This window comes from Elephas maximus, chromosome 16, assembly GCF_024166365.1.
Source record: "Elephas maximus indicus isolate mEleMax1 chromosome 16, mEleMax1 primary haplotype, whole genome shotgun sequence".
In the NCBI taxonomy this organism is placed as follows: Eukaryota; Metazoa; Chordata; class Mammalia; order Proboscidea; family Elephantidae; genus Elephas; species Elephas maximus.
This window is the reverse complement of record NC_064834.1, coordinates 12,838,132-12,861,570: the sequence shown is the minus strand read 5'-3', so window position 1 is coordinate 12,861,570 and position 23,439 is coordinate 12,838,132. Positions and strand designations below refer to the sequence as shown.

The 23,439-nt window shown below is 35.4% G+C and overlaps 1 protein-coding gene across 3 annotated transcripts in view; it reads left to right on the top strand.

Moving 5' to 3' along the window:
* Window positions 1–21,108, top strand: part of ADK (adenosine kinase) — a 567,694-nt gene extending 546,586 nt beyond the window's left edge. For all 3 annotated transcript variants that reach the window (XM_049855646.1, XM_049855647.1, XM_049855648.1), the window contains one exon: window positions 20,693–21,108. In XM_049855646.1, coding sequence (XP_049711603.1) covers window positions 20,693–20,817 — 125 coding nt within the window. In that variant the 3' untranslated portion in view covers window positions 20,818–21,108. The remainder of the gene's footprint in view (window positions 1–20,692) is intronic.
* Window positions 21,109–23,439: the final 2,331 nt, after the last annotated feature.

Below are 23,439 nucleotides of genomic sequence, written 5' to 3'. Positions count from 1 at the left end.
TGAATCCTTTGGTGTCTAGCATAGTACCTAGTGATAGTAAGCATTCAATAACTGTTAGTTAATTGAATCAAGGTACTTTTGATAGCATTCTAGATTTTTCCTTTCTTTTCATTTGCTTCTCACAATAAAAATCAAATGTAGAAGTGGTAGTGGCATGATTCTAGTAAACTGAGGATTCCAATTACTCCAAGTTTTCACTTGCATCTTACTTTCTTTCTTAAAGCAGCACTATGTAATAAAAGTACAGCCTTTAAGTTGATTACGGTATGTGCCATGTGGCAGTATATGCCTGGTGACCATTGGTGTAGAAAGTAAGAAGTTTAAAGGTCGTAAGAGAGAAAACAGGCCAATTTAAGAAAGCACATAAATCATCATTAAAGGTTAGCTATCTAAGAAAGACGAAAATAAACAAAGAATTGGGAAATCAAATTGACCCAGAAACAACAGAGCACATTTTTTGCAGGGAGGAGGTCAGGAGAGTATAGGGTTCAGCACTGTTAGTTGCTGTAAAATATTATATCAGGTTTGCTTTAATTACATGGTAATTCCTCTGAGAACAATGGTAATTACATGATAACTTATGTTACTATTATCTCTCAATAACTATGTAATTAACTTGTCACTACTATACAGTGTGAAGTTTGATTATACTCACGTATAAAGAACATTGATAAACTTAAATGAATGAGCTGCGATGGAGGCAGTAGAGAAATCATAGGATTATAGCAATCAGGAATGCAAATGTTTCATTAGCTCTTTGTACCCAGTCCTCAAGGATTTGAGCCAAAGCCTTAGAGAATACCAGTGGTATCTGAGGTAAATAATGTAGCTTTTTGAAGCCAACAAGCATATAATAAAGTGAGTAAGTTTACCAAGCTCTGGAATATATGTGAGTTTGGGGATATAATACATATGATTTTAAACAGTTCATTTTGGTTTTTGTGGTTTTTCTTTTAAATAAATGTTAAGAATTTTTAAAAACATAGTGGAAAAACCTTTCTTCCACTCATCTCATTTTAGCAGCATCTTGGGTTTGTATGTGTCACCTGTTTCCTAACTTTATCAATTACCCAGTCCTGTGTGGCAGTTTTACTCTGTCCTATAGAGTCGTTATGAGTGGGAATTGACTGAACAACAACGGGTTTGTTTTTAAGTTAAGACCCTAAGGATCCCATTGTCATCAAGCCGATTCTGACTCATAGCAACCCTATGAATTGGAATCAACTCAACAGTAACAGATTTTTTATGGATAAAGTGCTAAGACTTAGATCTGTGTCCTAAGGCCAGTGGCCTCAACTGCTTTTACCGAAAAGCTTGTTCTCACTAATATCACATGGTAGCCACTCTACTTAAGTATAGTGATCTTTTCTGCCTGTTAGGATTCTCCCAGCAATTCCTGCAAGCATTGGTCCTTGGATTTCCATTTGAAAATATGCAGACTGATTTACTTGGCGTACAGTTTCTGAAGATGAAAACTTCATTTGGGAAGAAAGACTGCTAAGTTTCCCTCAGTTTCCTGAGTTGCCAAATCTAAAACTGGCTGTATTTCCCTAAGCCTCAGAGTAGAGAAAGTAGTGAAGATCTTTATGTCTCTGAGGAATCTTCCGGGAAGAGGAACCAATTTCATTATATTTATACTGATTTGTTTTGTAGAAAGCTCTGTCCCAAGTAGCTACGATTATTAATGAATTCCAAAGGCATGAGTGAAAAACTGTTAGAATGAAATACCACTTAGCTGAAACTCTTGAAGGAGTTGCTCTTTATAACCTCTTTTCTGCGTAGTTAAATGTCCCCAGGCTATTTCTTTTTAAATAATGTTTATTGGCTTTTTTCTCATCATAAAAGTAATATTTCCTACTGTAGAATATTTAGGAAATAAGAAAAACTACCAGAAAAAAAAATAAAATTATCCCTGAAATCACTATCTGGAAGTGTTAATGTTGTCTTTTTACAATTTTGTCCCGGTGTGGTACAAACCATTAAGCACTCAGCTACTGACTGAAAGGTTGGTGGTTTGAACCCACCTGGAAGCTACAGGGAAAAAAGACCTGGCTATCTGCTTCCATAAAGACTATAGCCAAGAAAACCCTATGGGGTAGTTCTACTTATCACATAGTGTTGCTATGAGTTGAAAACAACTCAAAGGCACCTAACAACAACAGCTGTTTTGGTTAAACATATTTCTAAAATGTATGCATGGATCTGACTAAAAGCAGAAGGAAACGTATATAGGCATTTAGTAAAATTGGAATTTAAAATCAACAGGCATGAGAATATTCTGAACTATCTTTGCAACTCTTCTGTAAATCTAAAATTATTTCAAAGTAAAAAGCATTTTAAAAAACAATAGGAACAGGATGAATTATTTAAGATATGGTAATTGAACAAAAATACAATTCTTTGGGGAATAAATGAAGGTTGATCACTACCAATCACTGTATTGCAAAATAATAATCCAGATGCATTAAACAGTTAAATGACCATAAATGGATTAAAAGAAAATATAGACTAAATATATCTGATCTCATGGTATGGAAGACTTTTTTAAGTCTAAATTCAATGGAAAAAATATTAAAGATAAGTATATCTATATAACAATAAAAATAAAAGCAAACAACAAAATGGGGGGGAAGTGTTTACAACATATATAGTTGACAAACTGGGAAGTCCTCACTTATTGACATGGTTAGGGTCCGAAGACCAAGTCATTACGTGAAATTGGTGTTATGTGAAAATGAAGGATGACCACATCAGATCACAAAATGGAGGATGACTACATCCTTATATAACTGCCAAACCACTAAGAATCATGGCCCAGCAAAGTTAACACACAGCCTTAACTATCAAAGCCGGTGTTGCTCTCGCTTTGCACCTCAGTGTTCATTACTGCCAGTCATACATCATTAATGCACAAAATAGGCAGATAGTAGATTTTTTAGTATTGCCATAAATGCAAAATATCAGATAATGAGATAGTCAATAAGTGAAGAGAAGGTGTATGTGTGTGAGAGTCTACATACATACATATATCCTCTTACAAATCACTAAAAAAGAGAAATATCCCGGTAGAAAGATGTCATTAGACAGTTCATAGAAGAAAAGAATAAAAACGGCCAATAGGCATAGGAACAAAAGTATTTAGCCTTTTTATGGATTGAATTGTGTCACCCCAAAAGGTGTGTCAACTTGACTAGTGACACCTGATTCACAGTATTGTGTGGTTGTCTTGCATTTTGTGATCTGATAATCCTATGTGTTGTAAATCCTAACCTCTATGATGTTAATGATATTAATGAGGCAGGATTAGAGGCAGTTATGTTAATGAGACAGGACACAGTCTACAGGATTAGGTTGTATCTTGAGTCAGTCTTTTCTGAGCTATAGAAGAGAGAAGTGAGCAGAGAGGAAAGGGACTTCCTACCACCAAGAAAGAAAAGCCAGGAGTGGAGCACATCCTTTGGATCTGGAGTCCTTGTGCTGAGAAACTCCTAGACCCAGGTGAAGATTGATGACGAGGACCTTCCCCCAGAGCCAAAAGAGAGAAAAAGCCTTCCCCTGGAGCTAGCGTCCTTCTGAATTCGGACTTCAAGCCTCCTGAGAGAGAATAAATTTCTGTTTGATAAAGCCGTCCACTTGTGATATTTCTGTTTTAGCAGCACTAGTTAACTAAGACAAACCTCTGACTGTAAATTAAAATAAGATTCTGTCTTTCAACTATTAAATTAGCAAGCAGAATATTTAAATACCAATATTCACAAGACTGCTATTAGAAGTGTACATTAATAGTCTTTTTTAAAGGAATTTTGACAATATAAATTTAAAGCTTTAAAAATGATCAATTACCCTTAAAGAAATTTATCCTAAGGAAATTAGATACATACTCAATGATTAATGTTATAAGGATATTCATCATAGTGTTATTTATTGTATGAAAAAAAATTAGAAACAAACTAAATGTCCAATAATAAGATTAAAGGAAATTATATCCATATTTAAAAGCTTAGTCTCTAGGAATATTTAAAGATGTAGAAAAATATTCCTAATATACTTTTTCCTAAAGAACTAATATTTCTAAATGGTAGAAAATACAAACAGTACAAAAGAGTATATGTGTGTATCTGTGTATGTGTGTAATGAAAAGTAAATATTGCTCCTACCCTCATCTTCTAATTCCCCTCCCTGAGGTAGCTTTGGTTTCTAATTTCTGTTGAATCCATTCTGAAATATTCTACACCTATAAAAGTTGATGTATGTATACATATTCCAGTTTTGTACTCACATAAAAGTGTGCTATGCTGCTTATTCTACACCCTTGCTTTTTCACTTGCCATTCCAGAGAACGGGGGTCCAACAGAATGTGGAACTTATCGAATAATATCATTAATAGCACACACAAGTAAAATTTTTCGGAAGATCATTCAAAAGTGATTACAGCAGTACATCAACAGGGAACTGCCAGAAACTCAAGCTGGATTCAGAAGAGGATGTGGAACCAGGGATATCATTGCTGATGTCAGATGGCTCTTGGCTGAAACAAAGAATACCAGAAAGATATTTACCTGGGTTTTATTCACTGTGCAAAGCCATTTGACTGTTGGGTTATAACAAATCATAACATTGCGAAGAATGGGAATTCTAGAATACTTAATCGTGCTCATGAGAAACCTGCACATAGACCAAGAGGCAGTCATTTGAACAGAACAAGGGGTGACTGCATGATTTAAAATCAGGAAAGGTGTGCATCAAGGTTGTATCCTTTCACCATACTTCATCTGTATGCTGAGAAATAATCAGAGAAGCTGGACTATGTGAAGAACAACGAGGCATCAGGATTTGAGGGAGACTCATTAACAATCTGCAATATGCAGATGACACAACTTTGCTTGCTGAAAGTGAAGAGGACTTGAAGCGCTTACTAATGAAGATCAGAGACCACAGCCTTCAGTATGGATTTTACCTCAACATAAAGAAAATAAAAATCCTCACAACTGGACCAATAAGCAACATCATGATAAACAGAAGATTGAAGTTATCAAGGATTCATTTTACTTGGATCCACAAACGACATCCATGGAAGCAGCTGTCAAGAAATCAAAGGACACATTGCATTGGGCAAATCTGCTGCAAAAGCCCTCTAGTCACTTTAATGACTAAGGTTCGCCTGACCCAAACTGTGGTGTTTTCAATCACCCCATATGCATGCAAAAGCTGAACATTGAATAAGAATGACCAAAGAAGAATTGATGCCTTTGAATTATGGTGTTAGGGAAGAATATTGAATACACCTTGGGTTGCCAGAAGAACCCAACAAATCTGTCTTGGAAGAAGTACAGCCAGAATGCTCCTTAGAATCAAGGATGCCAAGACTTCATCTCACGTACTTTGGACATGTTATCAGCAGGGACCAGTCCCTGGAGGAGGACATCATGCTTGGTAAAGTAGAGAGTCAGTGAGAAAGAGGAAGACTCTCAAGGAGATGGATTGACACAGTGGCTGCAGCAATGGGCTCAAGCATAACAATTGTGAAGATGGTGCAGGACTGGGTAGTGTTTCATTCCGTTGTACGTAGAGTAGTTATGAGTCAGAACCGACTCTACGGCACCTAGCAACAACAACATATCCCAGTTTTTTACTCACATGAAAGCATGCTGTGGTGCTTATTCCACACCCTTGCTTTTTCACTTAGTGTATCTTGGAGATTGTTGCATAGCAGCAAATGTTGATCTACCTCATTCTGGTTAACTGCTTTATATTACCCCATTTCGTGGACTTAACTGGTCCCTATTGAAGTGATTTTTTTATAACGTAAATCATATTACTTTTAAAAGAAGAAGAGTGACAGATGTTACCTTAACCAAATGATTAAACTTAATATTACCAAGGATGGGACAAACCGACATCATGTGCCCCACGATGGGGTATCCAGAAAACAACACAGCATCACTTCTGTGATGTTCATGCCAAAATGTTAAACCTGAATCTAATCATGAGGAAACATCAGATAAACCTAAACTGAGGTACATTCTGCAAAAGAACAAAATGCCAATGTTTTGAAATACTGAAATGGCAGAGGGTGCTTTTCCAGATTAAAGGAAACTAAAGAAACACATCCCCTTCTTCTGCCAACTGATTTGACAGCACCTAACAACAAAGGAACATAACTAAATGCAGCCTGTGATCCTGTATTAGATTCTGAAGCAGGGGGAAAAAAAGTCTATAAAGATATTACTGGGGCAATCAGGGATATTTTCATATAGATTTTAATTTACGTAATAGTAGAGTTGGAAACCCTGGTGGCGTAGTGTTAAGTGCTATGGCTGCTAACCAAGAGGTTGGCAGTTTGAATCCACCAGGCGCTCCTTGGAAACTCTATGGGGCAGTTCTACTCTGTCCTGTAGGGTCGCTATGAGTCGGAATCGACTCGATGGCAGTAGGTTTTGGTTTTAATAGTAGAGTATTAATGTTAAATTAGTCTTTTTTTTTTTTTTTGTCGTAAACAATGCTGCAGTGACTGTCCCTTGTACATATGCTTTTATATATGTGTATGTATTGTTGTTGGGTGCCTTCAAGTTGGTTCCGACTCGTGATGACCCTTTGTACAACAAAACGAAACACTGCCCAGTCCTGCGCCATCCTCACAATCACTGTTATGTTTGAGCCCATTGTTGCAGCCACTGTATCAATCCATCTAATCAAGGGTCTTCCTCTTTTTCACTGACCTTCTACTTTATGAGGCATAATGTCCTTCTCCAGGGACTGGTCCCTCCTAATAACATGTCCAAAGTATGTGAGATGATGCCTTGCCATCCTTGCTTCTAAGGAGCATTCTGGCTGTACTTCCTCCAAGATAGATTTGTTCGCTCTTCTGGCAGCCCATGATAAATTCAATATTCTTCACCAACACCATAATTCAAAGATATCAGTCCTTCTTCCGTCTTCCTTATTCATTGTCCGGCTTTTGCATGCAGCATATGTATATATGTATGATAAATTCTTGGAAGTGGAATTGCTCCTCTGAAGGCTATGTGCACTTAAAATTTTGATAGAAGTAGCCAAAGTGCTCTTCAAAAAGAGTGCCAATTTATACTCTAGTATATAAGAATGCTCATTCTTTGATAATACAGTATATTAAACATTTTTATCATTGCTAATCTTTTAGTTGAAAAATTATCTCATGGTTTAGATAACATTGTTATTAAGTGAAAAAAGCAGGCTATAAGATAATATTTACAGTATGATACTGATGTGTTTGTGTGTGTGAGAAACACCTGGAAAAATATACAGAGAAATGTTAAATGTAGTTATTTCCTAATTTAAAAATAATGTTAATGACATATTTCAGAAATACAAAGTAATATGTATAGTATATAAGCAAATATAAATATGAATAATAAAATAAGTAGGCCCATTGTCACAACCAGCCCAGATTAACAGAACAGTACTAAGCCTTTGAAGCCTCTGTATAACAAAAAAAACTATTGCTATCAAGCCAGTTCTGACTTACAGTAATGCTAAAATAGAACTGTCCCATAGGGTTTCCTAGGCTGAAATCTTTACAGGAGCAGACTGCCACATCTTTCTCCCACTCTGTATACCCAACTTCAGTTATATTCCCTGCACCAGAAGTAACTACTTCCTAATTATTGCTTTCTTACTTTTCATTTAAATTTGCTACATATTTGTGTATTCCTAAACAATGTGAGACTCATCCATGTTAGTGTGTTTTAGCTATAATTTATTCAATTCCACTGTAGGAATATGCCACAACTAATTAATCCAGTTTGCTGCTAATGAACAATTGGGTTGTTTCTAATTTTTTGCGATTGTTAACAGTGTGGCTATAAACATTCGTTTACATGTGTTTTGGTGAAGCAAGAACTTCTCTGGAATATACACATAGTTGAAAAAATCCTTAGTCAACTTTATAAGGTAATCCCGAATTGTTTTCCCAATTTATTGTACCAGTTCAAACTCCTACCAACTCTATGAAAATTACCAGATATCTCCACCATCAAGTGGTGTTGTCAGACTTTAAAATTTTTGCTAATCCAGTAGGTTTGTAGTAGAATGTCACTGTGGTTTTAATTTGAGCTTCTTCTCATCATTAATGAGGTTGAGCATCTTGTTTCCTTTTGATGAAATGCCTTTTCAAGACATTTGCCTATTTTTCTACTGGGTTATTTTTTCTTAATTTACAGAAATTTTTATATAACCTAGATACTAATCCTTTGAGTGTTATAGGTGTTGCAAATATCTTCTCCCAATTTATGGTTGTTTTTTTTTTTTTTTTCTCCTCACTTTAAAGGTATCTTTTGAGAAACAGAAGTTTTTGTTTTAATGTAGTTGAATCTTTTTATCTTTTACTTTATAGTTTGTGCTTCCTGTGTCTTAAGAAATCCTTGCTACCTCTAGGATTTAAAGATACAATATTTTTCTTTATTTTCTTCTAAAAGACCTTATAATTTTGCCATTCCCATTTAATTCCTTGATACATTAAGCCAAGTCCCGCCTATCATGTTCTTCAGTTGGAGTGTCTTTATTATTTATTATTGATCCTTTGCTTTTTCACATAAATCTTAGAATCAACTTGTCAAGTTCACAAAAACTTTTTTGAGACTTTGACTGAAATTACAATGGATGAATCTTTTTACCCAAAAACTTGGCATATCTCTCCATTTATTTAGGTCCTTTGTAATGTCTTTCAATAAAGTTTTATAATTTTCTTCTTTAGAGGCTAGCACATGTGTTGCTTTTGTCTCTTTTTTCAAATTACATTTTTTAAATGTTACTGTTGTATATTTGAATAGTTAACTTTCGTATATTTCTCTTGTATCCAGCAATCTTTCCAGATTCTTTGGAGTTTCATATATATAATTCTTTCAGCTGAAAATAGTGGCAAATTTATTGCTTCCTTTGCAATTTCTAAATTTTTTTTTTGGCCTTACTGCTCTTGATAGAACTTCCATGTTAAGTTAAATAGCACTGGTTGTTCTTTGTAATGGGACTATGTTTGTGTTTTATTACTTCTTCGTCCTGTTGTTTGATCTTTTTCCACATTTCTGCAGTTATTGTTCTGTAAACATTCTTAAACATAAACTGTATAGACTCTAAGTGAAGGCCTGAGGGGTCCTTGTAGGGATAATTTGTATAACCATGAGAGCTGCTATGGCTTCAACCTTCATCTATGTGAGGTATTACACTATTTCACAGTGTTTATTTTCTCTGACCTTTAAATTAATACAGCGTAAAATCCGTTTTCAGCCCATATACATGTGTGTGTATTTCCACATAAACAAAGTACTGTATTCCCTTGAAGTATAATAAATTGAGCATAAAAATGAGATTTTTAAAGTAAATTGTATATTTATTTCTAATATTGCTTTAAAATTTTTAATTCTACATATGCAGATTGCAATCTACTCTGTAGTAATGGTCTTTGGGACTGTGTAAGAAGATAGAGACATAGGCACTGACGTATACTTGTGCAGCATCATGGGGAAACAGTTTGAGGATAATACAAGATACTGACACTTCTAAAATGTTAATTATTAAAACTTTATTCTTCCACGTTTATATAGCCAGTATGGCACAGCATTTTTATTTGTTGACAACAGGAAAAGCTAATTTATCCTTTTTGCTGCTGAATGTAGAATGAACAGTAATGGAGCCTACTGGGCTTTTTAGTTCCAGCCACTATGAAAACTATTAGTGAAGGAACTGTATAAAAAAAAAAAAAAAATTGACTTACAGACTTTGTCCATCTTCTTCTAAAATATCCCTAGCTTTTATTAAGTGTCTCCATTAAGGGCCCCATACCCACTCAATTCTGTGTAAATGACACTAAGGAAATTCTAGACGCTACAATTCTTCTACAGTAACCACATGGAATGGGAAATCTTAAGTTAGGAAATCACTTTGCCTTTTGCCCATACCAGCAATCCCACCTCTGTGTGCTTTGAGGTAACTAGCTCACCCCACTCCCTTTGTTTGCATAGTTTTAATGTATATTTCAGGCCTCATCTCAGGCACTGAATACGGTTGTGTTAAAATTGATCACACTCTAACATCAGTAAAAGAAACATCCAAATAAAATCAACCAGAAGATAATGAGCTGTACCAAGTGTTAGTGAATAGAGGGTTTATCTAAAGAGCTCCACATTAGTGATTGTTCCAAGATTCGGAGCAAGTCATTGGCAGTCCTTAGAACCAAATTCAGTGTGAGTGATCTCTTCTAACTTCCTTTAAAGCCTGGCCTGAGTTCTAAAGCTCATTTTCCTGGAATTTTTGGCTTGTTTAGAAATTCAGAAATGCCTGTGTCCATAACCAGGTCAGTTCTTTCTCTTTTGCCTCGTAAGGAAGAAGAAATCAGGAACAGATATAGAACAACTTCTTTTCCTTTCTTGTAATATCTCCTATAAGTTATAATCAAATAGCTGAAAGAGAAAAATGAATTTTCACAGGAAATCCTTAAGAATGCACATCTAAAATCTACTAGAAGGTGGTAGTTAAAAACTTTACTTGTTAGTTAATTGATTTTAATGTAGCATGTTTGCTTTTATCATCTAAAACTAGAAAACAAAGTATTAAAATGTACAAGAGACAGAAAAACAACCCTTTGGGAATTTGCAAAACTGCCTAATGCTTTTTATTCTGCATTTGAAATTTTGATTTTCAGAGACTGCTTTGGGTCCTGTCAGGCTGAGGTAGAGCTGTTTATCAAATTGTGATCTGTCATTGTGTCAAAGAGAGTCCCTCACTCACCTTGTGCCTCAACAGCTAGAGGACCTAAGGTCCATAGTATGGCCTAGAGCTGGTAAAAGTCTGAGAGCCACTGGGATAAGCCTGTCTGTAATAGGGTCACAGAAGAGTTAAGGGTCTTAGAGAGAACCAAAGGGAACCGAAGAAGAAAGGCAACAACAACCGCCTCAGCCTATCAGCTCTTGATTTGGAAATCTCTAGTTGATGTTTCTTGTTCACCAGTATAATGCAACCTGTTCCTCCTATTGTTGTGGCCATGTTGAAAGGCATATGTACAGAATCCTATCCTTTGTTTCCAAGATCATATGCTGGCAATGACCATAAGATAATGATGACACTACCAAAAAGAACTGTTACGGACCTAACACACTTTTTTATATTGAGCACACATCTCAATTATTTAAGATTTTGCTCCTTGAACTCTTGGTAAGTCCAAAATTTTTACTTAAAGAGAAGAAACTGCTTTTTTTTTTTTAGATCTGCAAGGCATGTTTATCTGCCAGAGTGTTTTCCAACCACACCTCAGGCCCTAAGACTGTTTCAGTGAAGGAAATATGAACAAGCACTTTGTTTACTTGCTGACACAGTATTTGTACATATTAAGAGCATATTAATAATTTTTTTTTCTGAAAACACTTTATTGGAGTAATATCTCTAAAATGCAAAGAACTTTTAAAAATAGAGGAGGAGAAGGACCAAAAATCCTATAGAAAAATGAGCAAAAGATAAGAACAAACAATTCAGAGAAAGAAATTTTTTAAATGTCCTTTAAACACTTAAAAAAAGTTCATCCTCATTTGTAATAATAGAAATGCAAATTAAAATTACGTACACTGAGATATCATTTCTAACCCAACTCAAAAGTCTGAGCATAATTAGTGAGGTTGTGAGGAGACAGACATCCTAATACATTACTAGTGGAAATACAAAATAGTTCAATTCCTATAAAAGGAAATTTAAGACTATCTAACAAAACTACATATGTATTTACCCTTCAGGCCAGCAGTTCCACTTCTAGAAATTTACCCTAAAGATACACTTCTAACAACACAAAAATACATCTATGCAAGATTATTCATTGCAGCATTATTTGTAATTGCAAAATATCAGAAACTATATAAATGCCCACACAGAGGAGATAGGTTAAAAAAAACTGGTGTATCCAACATAGGTATTACACGAGTGTTTAAAAAAATGAGGAGGCGATCTCTATGAATGGATACGGAATGATTTCTAGATTTTTTAAGTGAAAAAGCAGCATAAAAGAGCATATATACTATGCTACCCCTTTTCGTATAAGAAAAAAGAGGAATTTAGAAAATGTGCATGTATCTGCTTACCTTTACCCAAAGAAACCCAGGAAGATAAACCAGAAAACAGTGAAGTTGACAGCTTACAAGGAATAAGGTAAGTGTATAGGATAAAAGGGAATGATACCAGTTTTTAGTTTTGGAAGCAAGTTAATGTTCTACATATTTGGGGGAAAAAAAAAACATTAAGTCAACAAGGATAGAAAGGGGAGAAAAAAGCTAAAACTGAAAGCAAACTGAAACACATGAAATTAACTTTTTTCAGTCTTCTAAAGTGAAATAAGCCACACTGAGGAGGGTAAAAAGAGGACCCATCTAAGTAGCGTACTGAGCACAGTATTTGACTACATGGGAGAATAGCAAACCAATCTCGAACTCTTTTTAGTAGATTTGCTTTTCTAGAGTTAGGAATGAAGTGATTCTGAAACTTTTTACATCCATTACAAAATTGAGCAAATAAATAAATGTGTTGGTATTGTTGGGAGCTAGGCTTCTCACTGTAGAAAAAGTAACATATAAATAAGGAATAAGATAAGGGAAGAAAGAACCCTGTGGGGATGGGTTGGAATTGGAAGTATTGGTGTCAACTCATAATCTTTAAAATAAACCAGTGTGTACATACATATATATGTGTACATTTGTGTAAGCGTATATGTGTATGTGTGAGTGTGTGTGCATGCATGCATTGTTCACTGAAAGGCCCAGAAGCAAAGAACACACTTAGCACCTAGATCTTGGTTTCTAATACCATTTCACGTTGAAGGAAACCATGTATCTTCAGAAAAACGGCTGATTCCATGCCTGGGGCAGGGTGGTACAAGATGAGCCCAGAACATCTTGTACCAGAAAGTAAAGAAGTGCTCAAAAATAGTGTGAGCACATGTCCAAAGATTCAGGGACCAGAGGCCTCTGCTACCAAAAACTGGGAAATTTTGGTTGGTTGATAGGTTGATTAAAAATTAAGGCCTGTAATGAAGTATACCCAGTGCCTTCAAGTCAATTCCAACTCATAGCGACCCCATATGAAGTATAAACCATTGAAAAATAAGAATCTGTGTCTTTGTCAATTAGAAATAGATTTTTTTTATTAAATGGGAGAAAGGGCAGGTCCTTCTTACAACAGAGTGCCGCGGGCTGACTGGTAAACGTGAGAGGAGTGCTGGAAGTTGGAAAATCATCTCAGTATAAGTTGCCTCAGTGAAGAATCATGAATGGATACTAACCTGGGGTGGGGGTGGGGGAGGGACATTGGATGAGAGGCAGAGTATTTGCATAGTCTTAAAGCATCTGTAACTTACACAGTATTCTAGCTGGAAATGCATGATCTGAATTTAATCCTGAGGAAGTATCAGGCAAACCCAAAATGAGGACCACTGTATTAAAAAGAGTTTAGGGAGTAACTGTTTTCTTCAGAAATGTCTATGTCATATAAAGTCAAAGAAAGACTGAGGAAATGTTCCAGATTAAAGAAGACTAAAGAGACGTGACAACTAAATCATGATAGCTAGACTAAATAGATTCTATCCTGGAGGGGAAAAACAGCAATAAAGGACATTATTGAGTCATTGACAGAATTAGAATACAGACCATAGATTGGATGACTGTGTTGTAACAGTGTTACTGATGTTGATAATTGGGCTGTGGTTATGTAAAAGAATATTCTTATTCTCAACAAAGACACACTGAAGTATTTAGATGTAAAGAGCCATGGTAAATGCAGCTTGCTCTCAAAAATATTTCAGTGGGGTGGGGGGAAATTGTATAAAGAGAGAGTGTACACAAATGGAGCAATATGTGAACAATAAGTGCAAATGGATAAAGGAAATACAGATTCTTTTTGTACTATTTTTATTCTCTCAACTTGTCTCTGAGTTTAAAATTATTTCCAAAGAAAAAATTTTAAAAAATACACTTTAGGCAGGCTAATAATTAGAAATCTAAAGTTAAAATTATATTGGGAATGTTTATTTATATTATAAAATGATTCCCTATGATTCTTTAAATATAAGCTCCCTTTGTTGATTTAAGCAATTTTATACAACTTTTTTTTTTTTTTTTTTTAACAGACAGAAGTTTATTCTTTCACGGTTTAGGAGGCTAGAAGTCTGAATTCAGGCAGGGCACCAGCTCCAGGGGAATACGTTCTCTCTCTGTCTGTGTCGGCTCTGGAGGAAGGTCCTTGCCATTAATCTTCCCCTGGATCTAGGAGTTCTCAGCACAGGTACCCCGGGTCCAAAGGACACACTCTGCTCCTGGCTCTTCTTTCTTGGCAGTAGAAGGTCCCCCTCTCTGCTTGCTTCTCTCTCCTCTTATCTCTTGTAAGATAAAAGAGGAAACCTTGATTGCCTAGTGGTTAAGCACTACGGCTGCTAACCAAAAGGTCTGCAGTTCAAATCCACCAGGCGCTCCCTGGAAACCCTGTGGGGCAGTTCTACTCTGTCCTGTAGGGCCGCTATGAGTCAGAATTAACGGCAGTGGGTTTGGTTTTTTTTGGTTAAGAAAAAAGATGATGCAGGCCACACCCCAGGGAAACTCCCCTTACATTGGCTCAGGGCTATGACCTGAGTAAGGGTGTTGCATCTCACCCTAATTCTCTTAAACGTGACCTTTTTTTTTTTTTTTTTGGTGCTTTTTTTTTTTTTTAGGTGAAAGTTTTCAGAGCAAATTAGTTTCTCATTAAGCGATTAATACACAAATTGTTTTGTGACATTGGTTGCCAACCCCACAATGTGTCAACACTATCTCCATCTCCACCCTGGCTTCCCCGTTTTCACTTGTCTAGCTTTCCTGTCACTTCCTGCCTTCTTGTCTTTGCTTTTGGTCTGGTGTGCCCATTAGTCTGGTATACATGATTGAACTAAAAAGCACATTCCTCATGTTTACAGAAATTTTCACATCAGCTACTTTATGAAGATTTCACTTATAATTGATTATATAGTATCTGTAGTTCATCTTGGAAACCCTGGTGATGTATTAGTTAAAAGCTATAGCTGCTAACCAAAAGGTCAGCAGTTTTAATCCACCAGGCGCTCCTTCGAAACCCTATTGGGTAGTTGCACTCCGTCCTGTAGAGTTGCTATGAGTCAGAATCAACTCGGCAGCAACAGGTTTGGTTTTTATAGTTCATCTTAGTAGGTTTTTTAAAATAAAGTATAAAAAAACTGATACTTATCTGGGGCAAAGGTCTTAGCTTTTTCAGCATCAAGGATTTCTACTTGTCAAAGCAAATGACTCTTCAGAGTACTTCACTTTATTCATCAGCTAGCTCTTGTCTTAGAAAGAGGATGCTGATACTTGTGCTTCACAGAAATATTTCATAAACATAAGCTTTTCTTTTTCTCACAAAAATCTTACCAGGAGCAATGAGGAAAACAGATGTTTCTTATAAAGGTTCTAATAGACGTGTTTCCATTGTAAGCTGATCTGGCTCTGAATTTGGCATGTACTCCATTCACCATGTGGGCTTAGCATTTTTAGTCTCACAGTTTGGCAGAAAGTTAATATTGACCTCTGACTGTTACCTGAAAACTCAGCGATAAAATACTCTTACTAAACCTCTTGAGGGAGTGATTTCCCAGTCTAAGCAAATGTCTTCAAAATGCATCGCTCTATTAACCAAATTAATTTTATTCTTTGGTTGGGAATATTTATTTTATCTGAAATAGAGCATTCCCCAAATCGAACAGGGAAAAGCCTGTGTGGTCAGGATGGTAGAAGAGAAGGACATAAATCTCTGATAATGCTCTCTACAGGTCATTATACCACAGCTTCTCAATAAACCTTCACCACCACCACCCCCAGCCCCAGCTGCCCAGGACTTAGGGGAGGCCCAGAAGTCAGGATACAAAACAGTTTCTCAGTATCATTTGTTCTTCTGAATTTTTGAGTACTGCTGCAACAGCTCAAGTTTCCCCTGGGGGTAAAGTAGCCCCAGATTCTTCTATCCTTGAACTGTTTAGTTTATAACTACAACACTCTTTTTCTATCTCTGTGTCTCTCTCTTTTTTTTTTTACAATTTTACTGAGGTGAAATTGACATACAATAAACTGTACATAAAGTATGCAATTTTATATATTTTGAACGTATGTACCCATAAAACCAACACTATAATCAAGAAAAGTATCATATCCATTACTCCATGCCCCTTTGTAATCCCACTTTCCTGTCCCTTCTCACCCCCATTTCAGTTTTTTCCAGTTTGGGGCTATTACAAATAAAGCTTCTATCAATTTTCATTTATAAGTCTTCATGTAGATACATGCTTTCATTTGCCTTGGGTAAATACCATCAGGATTGGAGGAAGACTCATTAACAACCTGTGATATGCAGATGACACAACCTTGCTTGCCGAAAGTAAAGATGACTTAAAGCACTTACTAATGATGGTCAAAGACTATACAACCTTCAATATGAGTTCATAAAGAAAATGAACATTCTCACAACTGGACCAAACATACCACATCATAATAAATGGTGAAGAAATTAAAATTACCAGGGGTTTCATTCTACTTGAATCAACAATCATAGCTCATGGAAGCAGCAGTCAAGAAATCAAATAACATCTTGCAATGGGAAAATCTGCCACAAAAACCTCTTTAAAGTGTGAAAAAGCAAAGATGTCACTTTGATGACTAAGGTATGCCTCACCCAAGCCATGGTCTTTTCAATTGCCTTATATGCATGAGAAACCTGGACAATCAAGAAGAAAGACAGAAAAAGAATCAACAAGTTCAAGTTGTGATGTTGGCAGCAGAGGATATTGACTATACTGTGGGCTGCCAGAAGAACTAAATCAGTCTTGGAGGAAGTACAGCTAGAATGCTCCTTATAAGTGAAGAAGGCAAGACTTTGTCTTGCTTACTTTGGACACGTCATCAAGAAAGACCAATCACTAGAAAAGGACACCATATTTGGTAAAGTGGAGCATCAGCAAAAATGAGGGAAATCTTCCACGAGATTGATTGACACAGTGGCTACAACAATGGGATCAAACTTACAACAATTGTGAGAATGGCACAGGATCAGGTAGTGCTTCATTCTGTTATACTTAAGGGCACCAAAAGTCAGGGCCAACTCAACAAAACTACCAAGAACAACAACAAATACCTAGAAGTAGAATAGCTGGGTCATGTGGTAGGTATATGTTTAATTTTTTAAGACAGTTATAAATGGTTTTCCAAAGGGATTATATATCATTTTACATTCTTACAATCAGTGTATGAGAGTTTCAATTGATTTACAACCTCACCAAGATTTAGTAGGACAGTCTTTCAAATTTCAGCCATTCTAGTGGGTGTGCATTTCTCTAATGAATAACGATGTTGAACATATTTTCATGTGCTTATTTGCCATCTCTTTACCTCTTTGCTAAAATACCTGTTTGACACTTTTACCCATTTTTTAAATTGGATTTTTTTCTTGTTTGGGGGTTTTAAGAGTTCTTTATATAATTTTAGATTCAAGTCTTTTATCAGATTTTTTCCCAGCATGTACCTTGCTTTTTTTTTTTTTCATTTTCTTAAATGTCTTTTTAAGAGCAAAAGTGTTTAATTTTGACTAAGCCTAGATGATTTTTTCTTTTATTTTTTGTCTTACTTAAGAACTCTTTGGCAAACCCAAGGACGCTAAGATGTTGCCTTATGTTTTCTTCTAAGAATTTTATAGTTTTAGCTCTTTCACTTAGGTCTATAATCCTTTCCAAGTTAATTTTTATATATGGCGTGAGGTAAGGGTTGAAGTCCACTTTTTTCAGGCGTGACATCCAATTGTTCTAACATCACTTATTTGAAAGATTATTTATTGAATTGCTTTTGTACTTTTGTCAAAACTCAACTGACCATATATAAGTAGGCTTATTTCTAGACTCTCTTCAGTTCCTTTGATCTAGCTGTCTATCTTTATGCCAATACCACAATATCTTGATTGCTGTAGTTTTATAATAAGTTCTGAGATAATTAAGTCCTCTGGCTTTGTTCTTCTTTTTGAAGTTGTGTTTTGGCTGTTCTAGGTCTTTTTCATTTCCATATAAATTTTAAAATCACTTTGTAAGAAAGCCTACTGGAAATTTGATTGGTATTGCATTGAATCAATAGATAAATTTCTAGAATGGTAATAACAATATTGAATTTTATGATCTATGAAAACTTTATATCTCTCCATTTATTTAGATTTTTTTATTTTTCTCAGCATTGTTTTGTCATTTTCAGTGAATAGGTCTTACACTTTTGTCAGATTTGTCCCTAAGTATTTCACATATTTGATGCTATGATAAATAGTATTTTTAATATCAATTTCTAAGTATTCATTGATAGTATATACAACTGCTAGATATAGACATAGATACATTACTATATCTGTGCCTAGGTATAGTACTATATGTTTCAATATAAAATATAATTGGTTTTTATATGTTGATGTTAAATTCTACAACTTTGCTAAACTCATTTATTAGTTCTAGTAGCTCTATTTTAATTCCATAGGGTTTTCTACATATACCAAGGTTTCTCAACCTTGGTAGTATTGACATTAGAGAATGTTTAGCAGCATCCCTACCCACTAACGGCCAATAGTAAATTCCCACCCCAACAGTGTGACAGCCAAAAATGTTTCCAGATACTACCAGATGTTCCCTGGGGAACAAAATTGCCCCACTCCCCTGAGAACCACAGAGAGATAATCATGCCTTCTGGAATAAAGACATTTTTACCTCTTCTTTTCCAATTTCGATACCTTTTATTTCTTTTTCTTGCTTTATTGCACTGGCTAGAATCTCCAGTACAGTGTTGAAGAGCAGTGATAAGAGGAAGCATTCTTGCCTTGTTCTAGATCTTAAGGGGAAAACCTTCCATCATTCAGCATTAATAAATGATATTAGCTGTGTTTTTCATATGTGTCCTTTATCAGGTTGAGGAAGTTCCCTTCTTTTCCTAGTTTACTGAGAGTTTTTATCAGGAATGTTTGTTTGGATTTTGTCAAATGCTTTTAATACATCTTTAAGATTGATCTTATGGTTTTCTTTTTTCAACTAATGTGATAAATTGATAGAATTTTGTATGTTTAACCAATCCTGTACCCCTGGGATAAATCCACTTGGTCATGATTTATTATCTCTTTTATAGATTGTTGAATTTTATTTGCACCCTGGTGGCACAGTGATTAAATGCTCAGCTGCCAAACAAAAGGTCAGAAGTTCAAACCCACCAGCCACTCCGTGGAAAGAAAGATACTGCAGTCGGCTTCTGTAAAGACATACAGCCTTAGAAACCCTATGGGGCAGCTCTATTCTTCCCTACAGGGTCACCGTGAGTCAGAAGTGACTCAAGAGCAATAGGTTTGGTTTTTTGGATTTGATTTGCTAAAATTTTATTTAGAATGTTTTCATCTATGTTCATGAGGGATATTGGTCTATAGTTTACTGGTTTTGTCGTCAATAATGCTGGCCTCAAAGTGTGAGTTGGGAAGTATTCCCTTATTTTCAATTTTCTGAAGAGTTTGTACACAATTATTATTATTTTTCTTTCTTAAATGTTTGGTAGAATTCAGCAGTGATATCGTTTTGGCTTGTAATTTTTTTTTTTATGAGAAGCAGTAGTATTCAAGTTATCTATTTCTTCCTGATAGTTTGTGTCTTTCAAGGAATTTGTCCATTTCATCTAAATTGTCGATTGTATCGACATAAAGTTGCTCATGATATTCTCTTATTATTCTTATAATATATATATATATATATGTTCTATAGTGATGTCATCTCTCTCATGTCCTATATTGGACATTTGTGCCTTCTCTCTTTTTTTCCCAGGGTCAGTCTGCCTAGAGGTGTGTCCATTTTGGCCTATGAACTCCCAGTTCCTTCTTCTTAACTCAGTGAAACTTTTAGGCTCTGCCTGGGTTGTCCCTCTCTATGTTACAGCCTGGTAATTCTTGCTGGGCTGTAAGCTAAAGCAATTGGACAGTTCTTTTCATTTGTTTCCCATCTTTCTGGAGAAAAGGTAAATATGGACCCTTTTCTTCCATCTTAATTAGAAGCGAAAGTCCTCAACACTGTTTTCTACCTTATCATAATTTATTTTAATGTCAAGCTGGTCCATATGCTTGACTACAGAAATTATTTCACTGCTACTTGTGGGCATGAGGGGGAGGTGTAGAGTGCTTCATAACTTTTCATCTCCCAAAGTTGTACTCAGAGAGATGTCCAGATGATAGAATTTTCTCCAAATATCAATATGTTAGGAATGACAATAATACAGCAGGTATCCAAAGGGAAGGGAAGGAGGAATAAATAACTTCTCAGTTGTAAAGACTCAAGGCTAGTCCTTCTTATATTTTTCTTTGTCACTCACAACATTTCAATCTCAAAATGAAGGGAAGGCATCAGAGTTCAGGCTTAGAATGACCAGATTGACTTCATGACAACTTGTCATACCCTAACTTGAGCTCTTTAGAAGAAATACTAGGGGAAGCTCATGATATTTGGGGAATACCTCTTTAACCCTTGAGAATTATCCCCTACTGTCAAGACAGAAGAATGGAATAAGGGCTTGGACCATTTTTTGGTCTGACCCAGTTTGACATTTCTGATGCTGTTATGCAATATTCACGTGCTTCTCTTTTCTTTGCATTACAGGTTTTCTGTCTCAACTGGTCTCAGACAAGCCCCTGACCGAATGCATCCGTGCTGGCCACTATGCAGCAAGCGTCATAATTAAGCGGACTGGCTGTACCTTCCCTGAGAAGCCAGACTTCCACTGATGGAAAAGCAGGAAACCTAAGCTCAGGGGTACAGACACTGCCTGGATCGCTTCCTGAGAATTCCCGTATTAATAAAGAAGGAAATCATCCGCCACCTCTCCCTCCTATAATAATAAACATTCGGAATTTAGAGGATACAGTAATGCTCGGTAGAATCTTTATTCTCTCAATATCCTAAGAACATGATGTTTATTTCCATAGTTTGATAGTACCACTGGAACATGATGTTTATTTCCATAGTTTGATAGTACCACTTAAATCTCAATTCAACGGTAATATAAAATTTCAATAGAAATTTTTATTTTATTCTCAGTTACTTTGTAAATTCATGTGTATTTAGCAAATTATCCATTTTTTTACATTTCTGCTTTGAATGCAGATGCAATTTAATAATATAATAGATTTTTTAAAAGGAATTAATCCTCATATCAAACTTTTGCTTTTTATACATGTATGCTTAATTTAGGAGTGTATCTGTGTGTATGTATACATATGTATGTGTGTATGTATACATATGTATGTGTGTATGATACATATATATATCTCACACATATATATAAACTATATGCATATGTATGTATGTATCACATGTATACACAATAAATGGTTAAATAAAGTACAGAACAATTTATCTTGCCAAGTTATGCCAGATAACCTCTTTAATGCACATTTAATAAATTTTGGATAATTAAATAATTTGCCAAATGTTCAGCTATATTGCAATATTCAAATCATAATCTTATACTCACTTATGGTACTCTGTAATTTGATACAAATAAAAATTAAAACTTGTCCTATAGGAGTTTTTCAGTCTTTGTCTTGTGCTCAAGAAACTAAGGAAGAAAGATCATCATTTAATAGTGGGCCCTGCAATGAGATTCTAATTTGCTGATAGAAATAGGATAGAAGAACAGCATAACACTCTAAAAAATAACTCAATAGTCTTAGAGACCTTTAAGTCACTAAATATGTGTCTTAAGGAAGACAAAATGATATAACAGAACTTCTGTAATAGACTTAATTACCTTTATGACCTTGGGCAAATTACTCAGCCTCTTTGAGCCTTAATTTCCTCATCTGTAAAATGGGACAGTAAACCCTATCTACAAGATCATTGCAATGATTTGAGAGAGAATACCCATTGTAAAGTGTTTGGTACAATGCTAGTATATAGGTGCTTAATAAGTAGCATCAGTTCTTATTATTACAATCGTTGCTGAAGAAGAAAAAGGATAATATTTATAAAACTGAACTTGAACTGTAGAAAAAACCTGGGTTTTTTTTGTTTTGTTTTGTTTTATATTTAGGTAAACTTTAAGGTCTCCTATGCAAGCATGCTTTTTTTTTTTTATTATTGAACTATAATTCACATAACATAAAATTTACCCTTTTAAAGTGTACAAGTCAATGGTTTTAGCATATTCACAGAATTGTGCAGTATCACCATTATCTAACTCAAGGACATTTTCATCACCCCATATAGAAACCCTGTATACATTAGCAGTCACTCCCCATCCACACACTCCACCCCCAGCCCCTGCAAAGTACTAATTTACGTATCTGTGAATTCACCTCTTCTAGAAATTTCATATAAATGTAATGATATAATATGTGCTCTTTTGTTTCAGGCTTCATTCACTGGACATAATGTTTCCAGTGTTCATCCATGCTGTAGTGTGTATCAGTACTTCTTTCTTTTTGTGGAACAGCTTTATTGAAATATAATTCCATGTAATTCACGTATCATAAAATTCACCTTTTTAAAGTATGCAATTCAATGATTTTTAGTATAGTCACAAAGACGTATAATTATCACCCTAAAAAAAAAACCTTGTACCTCCCAATTCTCTTGTCTCCCCATCCCTTGGCAACTTCTAATCTGTTTTTTGTCTATAAATTTGCTTATTCTGGACATTTCATATAAAAAAAAAAAAAGGGAATCATTTAATCTGTGTCTTTTGTGACTTGCTTCTTTCACTTAGCAAAATGTTTTGAAGTTTATTCACATTGTAGCATCTATCAGAATTTCATTCCTTTTTATTGCCAAAAAATATTCCATTGCATGGATATGCCATGTTTTGTTTATCCATTTATAAACATTTGAGTTGTTTCTACTTTTTGATTTTATGAATAATGCTGCTAGGAACATTTGTGTACCAGGTTTTATATGGACATGTGTTTTCAGTTCTCATGGGTATAAACCTAAGTGGAATTGCTGGCTTTGATAGTAATGCTAGGAGTTCCTGGGTGATACAAATGGTTAAGCATTTGACTGCTCACCAAAAAATTGGCAGTTCTAATCCACCAAGAGTCACATCACAAGAAATGCCTGGTCATCTACTCCTAAAAGATCACAGCCATTGAAAATCCTGTGGAGCACAGTTCTACTCTGAAACACGTGGGGTAACCATGCGTCAGAATCAACACAATGGCAACTGGTTTGGTTTGGTTTTGGTTTTATGGTAACTCTGTGTTCAACTTTTTGAGAAACTGCCAAACTTTTCCATAGCAACGGCACCGTTTTACATTCCCACAGCAATGGGTAAGGATTCCTACTTCACCATATTCTTGCTGACACTTGTTTTCATCTTTTTTTTTTTTTATATATAGCCATCTTAGTGG